Here is a 10,989-nt window from a genome sequence, read left to right as displayed (position 1 = left end):
CCCCTCCTCGCTCGCCGCCATTTTGAGAGTCGTGAGGGAGGTGAAGCCTGCGGCCTTGACAACGACGAAGATTCACCAGGGTCAGTGACAACCTCACACTCATACACACACTGGGACAACCTCACACTCACACTGACAACCTTACACTCACACACACACAGTGACAACCTCACACTCACACACACTGACAACCTCACACACTCATACTGACAACCTCACACTCACACACACTGTGACAACCTCACACTCGCACACACTGTGACAACCTCACACACACACACTGTGACAACCTCACACTCACACACACTGACAACCTCACACTGTGACAACCTCACACACACTGTGACAACCTCACACTCACACACTGACAACCTCACACTCACACACACTGACAACCTCACACTCACACACTGACAACCTCACACTCACACACTGACAACCTCACACTCACACACACTGACAATCTCACACTCACACACTGACCTCACACTCACACACTGACAACCTCACACTCACACACTGACAACCTCACACTCACACACACTGACAATCTCACACTCACACACTGACAACCTCACACTCACACACTGACAACCTCACACTCACATACTGACAACCTCACACTCACACACTGACAACCTCACACTCACAAACTGACAACCTCACACTCACACACACTGACAATCTCACACACACACAGGCAGACAATCTCACACACACACACTGACAACCTCACACACACACAGGCAGACAATCTCACACAAACACACAGACTGACAATCTAACACACACACAGGCAGACAATCTCACCCACACACACAGGCAGACAATCTCACACACACAGGCAGACAATCTCACACACACACACAGGCAGACAATCTCACACACACACAGACTGATAATCTCACACACACAGACTGACAATCTCACACACACAGGCAGACAATCTCACACACACAGACTGATAATCTCACACACACAGGCAGACAATCTCACACACACAGACTGACAATCTCACACACACACACACTGACAATCTCACACACACACACATGCTGACAATCTCACACACACACAGACTGACAATCTCACACACACACACAGGCAGACAATCTCACACACACACACTGACAATCTCACACACACACAGGCAGACAATCTCACCCACACACAGGCTGACAATCTAACACACACACACACAGACTGACAATCTCTCACACACACACAGACAGATGATCTCACACACACACACACACTGACAATCTCAAACACACACACAGGCAGACAATCTCACCCACACACACAGGCTGACAATCTCACACACACACACAGACTGACAATCTCACACTCACACAGACTGACAATCTCACACACACACACTGACAATCTCAAACACACACACAGGCAGACAATCTCACCCACACACACAGGCAGACAATCTCACACACACAGGCAGACAATTTCACACACACACAGGCAGACAATCTCACACACACAGACTGACAATCTCACACACACACTGACAATCTCACACACACACATGCTGACAATCTCACACACACACACACAGACTGACAATCTCACACACACACACACAGGCAGACAATCTCACCCACACACAGGCTGACAATCTAACACACACACACAGACTGACAATCTCAAACACACACACAGGCAGACAATCTCACCCACACACACAGGCAGACAATCTCACACACACACAGACTGACAATCTCACACTCACACAGACTGACAATCTCTCACACACACAGACTGACAATCTCTCACACACACAGACTGACAATCTCTCACACACACAGGCTGACAATCTCACACTCACACAGACTGACAATCTCACACACACAGGCAGACAATCTCACACACACACAGTCTGACAATCTCACACTCACACAGACTGACAATCTCTCACACACACAGGCTTGATAAAATAAAATAACACAATAAAATTCTCACGACGTTTTGGCCACAACACAAGCGGCCTTCATCAGGTGAAGGGACGAGACTGTCTGGAGGACAGCGCTGGAGCAAACACAGCCACGCTCAGATCACGACCTTTAAGCTGTGTGAGAAGAAACAAAGCGCCTTGACAAAGAAATTAGCATATAATTTAGCATTTAAATAGCTGAGTGATTAGCTTGTGACTGGTCACAGAAATGGCTATGTTAAAGTTAAAGCATACACATCTGCAGAGGCACCCCTTGACAAAGGAATTAGCATTGAATTTAGCTAATCACTCAGCTATTTCAATGCTCAATTCTATGCTAATTCCTTTGTCAAGGCGCTCTGTTTCTTCTCACACAGCTTAAAGGTCGCGGTCTGAGCTTGGCTGTGTTCGCTCCAGCGCTGTCCTCCAGACAGTCTTGTCCCTTCACCTGATGAAGGCCGCTTGTGTTGTGGCCGAAACGTCGTGAGTATTTTATTGTGTTATTTTATCAATTTATTATTTTATTCTCATTCTACGTGGTGGTGACTTTACCGAAAGAACCAAAGAAGATCAATCCTTGCAGTCACGAAAGCTTTAAATCGAAACAACTGCCTTGTTCAGGTCACGAGCGCGAGGGGTGACGTCACGCGGAAGGGGAGGGGTGCGGGGGGGGTCCGTGACGTCACACGGTCGCCCGCAACCACTCTCGAGCGCAGCTGCAGGGTGACGTCACCGAGCGTGTGGATTGCTGTGAGGTAAAAACAACACAAAACTATATATTTTTTTCTATATCTCACATTAAACACTTCGGGGTTCATATCAAGCAGAGGGCTGTTATTTTACGTTGCCGAGTAGTTTGATTATAAATACAATTTTACACGTCTTTTTTTTTAAGACTTCGGAGTTGCTACGTCTGAGGGGGGTTTTTTGTTCTTAATTTTTTCTCACCCCTTGAAGGTCACGAAACAAGCGATAAAAAGTGCGGGAATACGAGTGTTTATAAACTACAAAAACAATATTACACGCTGGGGGGGAGGGGTTAACAGGTCCCTGCATGGTGGGCTGGTAGGAACATTGGAATTTTGTCAAGTCTCTGCGCTGTCTATTGCTGATTTTACACCCCAACAGCACGAGATTTCACTTCGTTAAAGTATTGAAAGGGGACGGATGGACGGACACATTAATCTATTGCAGGCTGGTACACTCAGTTTACAATCTTCGCTACTACCAGTATAAAGGATGTCAGTGACAAGAGAGTGACTCTCAATGACGTCACTCACGTGGTTAAACAAAGGATGACAGTGACAAGAGAGTGACTCTCAATGACGTCACTCACGTGGTTAAATAAAGGATGACAGTCACACGAGATTTCACTTCGTTAGAGTATTGAAAGGGGACGGACGGACGGACACATTAATCTATTGCAGGCTGGTACACTCAGTTTACAATCTTCCTTCCTACCAGTAAAAGTCGCCTCATAGTAGTGATGAGACACCACGTCTGAGGGTTACCCTCAGACGTGGTGTCTCACTAAACACAAACAATAAAAAAAGCGCGGGAAACCCTCAAAAAGTTGTGAGGCGATGGATTTAATTCATTTATTTTATTTTTTATTTGGTATCGCCCTGTGAGCCACGACCCAGCATCGCTTTCGTGAGGGCGAAACTTTCATCAGCCTCATGGGGTCCACAACATTTTACTTTGCTTGGAAATACGACGTTTTACACCCCCCCTCCCATCCCCAGCGATTCGATTGCTGTGCAGGGTTTGGAATGTGCTAGGAGATGTTAACTACCTCGCCTGTTATCATCACGGTGACTAGGAGATGTTAACTACCTCGCCTGTCATCATCACGGTGACTAGGAGATGTTAACTACCTCGCCTGTCATCATCACGGTGACTAGGAGATGTTAACTACCTCGCCTGTCATCATCACGGTGACTAGGAGATGTTAACTACCTCGCCTGTTGTCATCACGGTGACTAGGAGATGTTAACTACCTCGCCCGTTATCATCACGGTGACTAAGATATGTTAACTACCACGCCTGTTATCATCACGGTGACTAGGAGATGTTAACTACCTCGCCTGTCATAATCACGGTGACTAAGAGATGTTAACTACCTCGCCTGTTATCATCACGGTGACTAGGAGATGTTAACTACCTCGCCTGTCATCATCACGGTGACTAGGAGATGTTAACTACCTCACCTGTCATAATCACGGTGACTAGGAGATGTTAACTACCTCGCCTGTTATCATCACGGTGACTAGGAGATGTTAACTACCTCGCCTGTTGTCATCAAGGTGACTAGGAGATGTTAACTACCTCGCCTGTTGTCATCACGGTGACTAGGAGATGTTAACTACCTCGCCTGTTATCATCATGGTGACTAGGAGATGTTATCTACCTCGCCTGTTGTCATCACGGTGACTAGGAGATGTTAACTACCTCGCCTGTTATCATCACGGTGACTAGGAGATGTTAACTACCTCGCCTGTTGTCATCAAGGTGACTAGGAGATGTTAACTACCTCGCCTGTTATCATCACGGTGACTAGGAGATGTTACCTACCTCGCCTGTTATCATCACGGTGACTAGATGTTAACATCCTCGCCTGGCCTACAGGAGATCGTCGGTTCGCGCCCAGGCCCTGACCACGCTTGCTCCTGCTGCTGTATATTTGGAGTCTGCGTCTCTCTCCCCATGTTGATTGCGTGGATTTGTCTCAGGGTCCTCCGATTTTTCCCGATACGGGGCCATCCATTTAGTTCGTTGTCATGGAGGGGGATACCCAAAATGCGTACGCTTGCATATGGGGGGGTCTACTCACAATGTACGCATAGGAAATGGGGGGGGGGGGGGGGGTTGAAGCCTCGATAATAATGCAGCCGGCGGTGGACTATCTGTTTGCTTAAACACGTTAATATTAATAATTGATCGTTTCTGCATGGATTACATATCGGCCGTTCTACAGGATTCTAGGGGGTGGGGGGGGTGATGCGTCAGGCGAATGTACGTAGGCAGGTGGGGGGGGTGTTTAAAAAGTCCGCGTGCGTACGGGGTCAGGTTTTGACAGATTTTTGCGTACGCACAAAAGGGATGGCCCCTACACATTTAGATACTGTACAGCACTGTACACGGAGTGATCCCAGCTGTCCGGCAATGGTTTGTGTGATCACTCTCTGTACTACAGAGTGGCATGTGTGTGATCTCCATTGGTTTCCTCCGAGTTTCCCTCCCATAGCTAAACCCACAAACACAGTGGAACTGGTACTTGCCAGAACCACATCCCAAAGCTAACAGATTACCTGGAAATGACTCAGTGGGGGGATCACAGCAACATCGCCCCCTCTTGTGCAAACTTGGCAGGACCCCTCCTGAAGAAGAGTTGAGACTCAGTGGGGCTTTCCTGAGCAACAGGCGTATTCATACATTAACAATACGGATGAATACAGACGGCACATTGAGTGTGGCATGCAGTCATTATCCTCTGCCATTGTCAATCGACTTCTGGAACGAAAGCCTCCCCAATTCGTCCCAATCTCAAGTGGTGAGGACTCAACACAGCCAGTCAGCCACTGACAAGCTCACTCACCCATTAACTCACTCACCCACCACACTGCAGGTCACAGCAGCACATTCGCGCAGCTAGTCAGCCACTGGCAAGCTCCCTCACCCACTAACTCACTCATCCAACCACCCACTCATCACATTGAAGGTTACGACAGCACGCTAAGTCAGCCAGCCACTGACAGGCTCACTCACCCACTAATTCACTTGCACCCACTCACCAAACTGCAAGCACAACAAGACACTCACTGAGCCAACCAGCCACTGACAAGTTCACTCACTCACCCACGCACGCATCCACTTACCCACTCACCACATTGCAGGTCACGACAGCACACTAAAGCCAGTCGGCCACTCACAGGCTCACTCACCCACTAACTCACCCACCCACTCACCAAACTGCAGGCACAACAAGACACTCACTGAACCAGTCAGCCACTGACAAGTTCACTCACCCAGAAACCCATCCACTCACCCCACCACCCTGCAGGTCACAACACACTCACCCTCGCAGAGGTTTTTGGGCAAGCGTTGCGCACTTTCAGATGCGCTTCTGCGTCCGTCTGGAACCATTTTCCTTCCGCTATTAGGAATCCACTGAAACTGTGCATTTTAAAATCATCTAGATTGAAAACTAATTTCTTTTGCACTGGTCTTTGTGTTTAGTTTCTTGTCCTCTACCCGTACCTCCGATTAGCACGGTTCGCTCTGTACGGTGTGAAATAAGTTCAACGTGCATACACCCAGCCCATCAGCCACTTACAAGTTCGCTCACTCACCCACAAACTCATCCACCCACTCACCAAACCGCAGGTCAGAACACTCCCCCTGCTCAGCAATTTAGCCTCTAAAACCGTCGCTCTCCCAACTGATTTCTGTTTGCTTCGCCATCGTACTTTACCTCACTTGCTTCCGTCATTACGCTGACCAAGATCTCTCGCCGCCCTTAACGAACGAGCACGCACCCCGGCGCTCTCTCTGGAGCTCTCAGCCGGTCAGTAAACGGCAGGAGCTCGCAAAAAAAAACGCGAACGCATTTCGCGCGCTCCATGCGAAAACGTGTTTCACCCGCGATTCGTTTCCCTCAACCAGAACGGCGGCGACTGGGAACAGAAGAACTGGCGGCCCCCCCGGGGCCAGTGGTCAGGCGGGGAGGAAATGTCGGCGCACGAAGAAATTCTGCTGTGCAACTTGAGGAAGTGCCGGCGCATTGTTGGCGACTTCGCCTGGGTCACCTCCTGCTCGCACCTCTTTTGCGACGAGGACGGCGAACGCGAGTTCAAGATGGGGGCGGCCGCCTGCCCGGCGTGCGGCGCCTTGCCGCGCGGCATCCTGGACGTGGTGCGGGTCTGCTTGAACCCCCCCGAGGAGCACAAGTCCATGGTGCTGGCGGGCCTAGGGCCGGACGTCATCCAGGAGATATGTTCGCGGGCGCTTTCATTCTGGATCTTTCAGGTATCGGCGACGGATCGGTGACTTTTTAAAAATAAAAAATATTTTTAAAAAGTAACAAACTGAAATGTTTTATATTTTAGCGGATAAAGTCCCACTGAGCTACGTAACCTCTTTTTTTTGCAGAAGCGACCTGGCCATCACGAATGATAGCCCAACCCAAGCGGCTGTTATCATCACGTGTAAATTTACAGCAGTCAAATACTCTAAAACGCGTTAGATGTCGTTTCTAAACATTGGGAGGGAAAAACCAGAGGACCTGGAGAAAATCCACACGGCCACTGGGAGAACGTGCAAACTCCAAACATAAGTAGTGACTAACTCGGAGACAAAAAGACTTGGAGGCACTTCTTTATTTAGTGAGCACCATTGGAATGACGCAGTTAATATTTAGTCCGTCTATTATCGGCGGCACTACTTAGAACATGTACAGCGTTTAAGATGTCACTCTTGAATTAATTTGCGTGATTTATGAATATTTTTCTTCTGGGTTCTTTCAGCAAAGTCACGTAGAATGGAGATAACATAATAAAAATAACAGAATTTATTCTGTTATTTTTTTGTTATTACAGAACAAATTCTGTTATTATTATTTTATCTCCATTCTACGTGACCTTACCGAAAGAACCCAGAAGATGAATCCCTGCAGTCACGAAAGCTTTAAATAGAAAATTATGAATATTTGTTTTCATTCTTTCGATATTTTTTTGGAGCTTCGTCGTTCCCAGAGGCATCATTAACCGAGTTATTCTTCTACACGTAAGTCCCCTTGCGCGTACGGCTCTTTAACCGATTAAAAATACATTTCATCAAATTTTCCATCTCGCAGATGCACCGGGAGAGACTGTATCAGGAACACTTGGCCGCGAAATCAAAGAGGCTCGGGGTGCAGTCTGAGGACCGCTTCAAGCAGGAAATCCAGAACAAGGTCACGGAGGTCGCCACTCTGAAGCGGCAGTTCTCGCTTGCCAAGAGCGAGCTGGCCAAGTTCAAGAAGAGGTACAACGAGGCTGCCGAGAAACTGCTGGAGAGGGACCGGGAGCAGAAGAAACTGCAGGTCTCGTACGATCGCCTCCGCCTGCGATCCTCCACTATCGACGAGGGGAGACGCGCTGAGGAGGAGGAGGCTCCGAACGGCGCGGCGTCCTCGCCATTCATAGTGAGATTCGGTAGGGCCGTTTGAACTTTAGTAATAGGTTTTTACCCTTTTAGCTGGCACAAAAACTGACACCTTTATTCAAGGCATCATGTTTGCAATAACCACAACACAAGCAGTCAAAATGCAAACAAAAGAGACAACTCTGATAATAATATGCACTGTCCTTGAATTTGATTGGTCCACACCCGAGACGGCTTTTCTTAGAGCCTAGTCTCCACTGGTGTTGGACCAGAAGACGCCAAAAGGCGTACAACTCAAAAACAGCGCACCATCAGGGAGTATTGAGGGCTCGGGGTAAGCCTTTACATTATGAGACCTCCTTTGCCAGTAACAAGATATAGGAATAGGTTTTTACCCTTTTGGCTGGCACAAAAACTGACACCTTTATACAAGGGATCATGTTTGCAATAACCACAACACAAGCAGTCAAAAATGCAAACAAAAAGAAACAACTCTGATAATGATATATTTGAACTTTGTTAGGAACCGACCAAGCAGGGAAAATGGGGATAGGTTCATACGGTGACGTTTTGTACGTAATGTCATTTTTTTCCCCCACCCCCCCCCCCCCCCTGTAGCAGAGACGTCAACCCCGCGAACGTCGCAAGGCGCGGAGCGAAACGCGTGGAGCTGGATGATGACAACGCCTCCGCGCTGCCGCCCCGGGGAGACGGAGTTTGCGCCAAGGCCGTTGTTTTTCAACGGCAGCCCCCCGGGCAGGTCGCCGCACTCCGATGGCTTCCTCCGCTTCCCCTTCCCCGCCAAAGCCGCGGTGACCGGAGCCAGGAAGTGACCTCCCCCCCGGTAACAACGCGAGAGTCCTTCCTTCCCTTCGCGCCCGCCTCCCGCCCTCCAATGCGGTCGCATGGTTCCCCAAAAAAAAAACTCGTGGGGAAAAAAAACGACGCAGAAAGGACCTCACCCACTGGCCTCACCGCGCATCAGATTCCTGTGGTCTTAACGCTGCCCGCAGGTCATCTGCTTACTCCCTGTGGCGCTTGGCAGGAGCCTCTCGTCGTTACCGCCAGTCGATTGCCTCCTGAGCGCAAACGGAATCCGAATCGGAAATATTTATTTACGCTGGAGGTAGGAATCCGACAAGCTGTAAAGCTCTTTTCCCACAGACTTCTGGTCGGGGGCCCCGGGGTAAAAACGTTACAGCGACAAACATACAAAAAAAACCACGTCGTGCACAAGCGTCACGGGGTCCACGCGTGCGAGCGCGCGCCTCGTCGCCCCCGTCAGTTGTGTTCGGAGAGCCGCTCGCTGGAGATTCTCACGCACGACGACGACGATAACGCCGCGTCATTGAGCTATCGTTTGTGATGGCCAGGTCGCTTATGAAAATAGCTGCGTGGGCCGGTGGGTCCTCGCCTGGTAAAATGAAAAAAAAATTGTTGAGTTTAATAGTTTCAATTCATTACTACTTTAGCGCACACCAATTGTGTTCTGGGAGAGCAAACCCACAACGTTGACAGTGGAGTTTGACGTCCCGCTTGGTGATCACCACCAGCGGCAGTAACTAAACGACCGCACTCCGTTCAAGTGACAAACGTCTCCCATTGGCCGTGCCGGGTGGGGCTCACAGGGTTACGTCACTTTCACATCCATCAGAAACTTTTGTCTGTACTGGAGGAATCCGTGCAGCCCTACAGGAGGTTGTAGGTGCGATCCCAATTCTGACAGCTGCTGCCGTATATTTGGAGCTTGCGTCTCTCTCACTCTCTCATCATCATTATCACCACAGTGGCTATGAGATGTTAACTACCTCGCCCGGTCTACAGGAGGTCGTGGGTTCGATCCCGACTCTGACAGCTGCTGCTATAAACCGTGGCCGATGAGCGACCGCTTTCGATCCCGCCGCTTTGCGTGCTGGAGAGTAAACCCACGACATTTACCGCTTGAGCACCGTGAATTTTTTTCTGGCGGGTAGGTTGCCGGGTGTCGTCGTTGGCGTTCGGGGGATGGGGGACAGGCCGGTGGTGGCGGCGCTCGTGACGGCACAGAGGGGTGGTGCCGTTTAGAATCTCGCTGCGGCCGACCCGGGAGTTACCGTGGTGCGCGTTGTTTCTCGATGCTGTGTTGGAGTAAGTGCTGTTCACAGGAGGGAACCTGTTCCATTTGTTTTTCATTAAAAAGTTTAGGACTTTGCGGCCGCCAACAACCCTTCCTTTACATTACACAGACCACCCATGCAGGTCGACACAACAACCGCCATTCGCCACTAAGTGGCGGTGACCTCACCACGTCGCTTGTGCCAGGCTATGTGCATGTTGAGACCACGTGAAGTGTCGAAGGCCCGCTGGTAGGAGGTTATGGGGCAGACCCAGGTGCCAGGGGTCCACTGACTGAAATGAATGGCCGATGCACCACCTGTGCCCTGTACTGTGCCAACTTGCTGTGCTTCAGCCACCCGGCGCTCTGCACGTTGTTGCTGGAGGGCAGCTGCCTCCAACTGCCCAGCAGCAGCATTCACGAGCCTCCTCCAATTAGGCCGATCTAGACACCACTGGTACCAGTCCACTCAGCTCCACATCCTCTTGTACCACATCACTCCATCTCTTCTCTAGCTCGTGCCATGCTCATTTAGCCCCCTCTATCTGGCCGAACAAAAGCTGTTTAGGCATGTGGGCTACATGACCCAACTAATGCAACCTTGCCTGCCAGAGGAGCTCACCGATGGGATTTTGTCCAGATCTTTCAAAGATCTGTGAGCTCCTCACACAATCCAGCCTGGTTAAACCTAGGATGGATCGTAGGCAGGCCAGCCTAAATGTTTCTAACCAGGGAAGATTTTCCTTTAGGGGGGTTTACATTTTGCAAGAGTAGAGAAGGGAGGGCATGACTGGCCGAGAAGATC

General features: G+C 49.7%; 1 protein-coding gene across 2 annotated transcripts; it reads left to right on the top strand.

Moving 5' to 3' along the window:
- Positions 1-10,280, top strand: LOC142915545 (E3 ubiquitin-protein ligase CCNB1IP1-like). Of its 2 annotated transcripts, none has more exons than XM_076061316.1 (5): positions 1-80; positions 2,567-2,700; positions 6,611-6,973; positions 7,800-8,129; positions 8,708-8,787. In XM_076061316.1, the coding sequence occupies exons 3-5, from the start codon at positions 6,677-6,679 to the stop codon at positions 8,765-8,767; spliced, it is 687 nt and encodes a 228-aa protein (XP_075917431.1). In that variant the 5' UTR covers positions 1-80; positions 2,567-2,700; positions 6,611-6,676; the 3' UTR covers positions 8,768-8,787. The 2 variants fall into 2 exon arrangements, with proteins under 2 accessions (XP_075917431.1, XP_075917430.1); XM_076061315.1 differs by having other exon boundaries at positions 2-80; positions 7,800-8,139; positions 8,708-10,280.
- Positions 10,281-10,989: the final 709 nt, after the last annotated feature.

This window comes from Petromyzon marinus, unplaced genomic scaffold (assembly GCF_048934315.1).
Source record: "Petromyzon marinus isolate PM22_M1 ecotype Great Lakes invasive population unplaced genomic scaffold, UKy_Petmar_22M1.pri1.0 PM_G_Scaffold_32, whole genome shotgun sequence".
Taxonomy (NCBI): Eukaryota; Metazoa; Chordata; class Hyperoartia; order Petromyzontiformes; family Petromyzontidae; genus Petromyzon; species Petromyzon marinus.
This window is presented reverse-complemented; position numbering and strand designations above follow the sequence as displayed.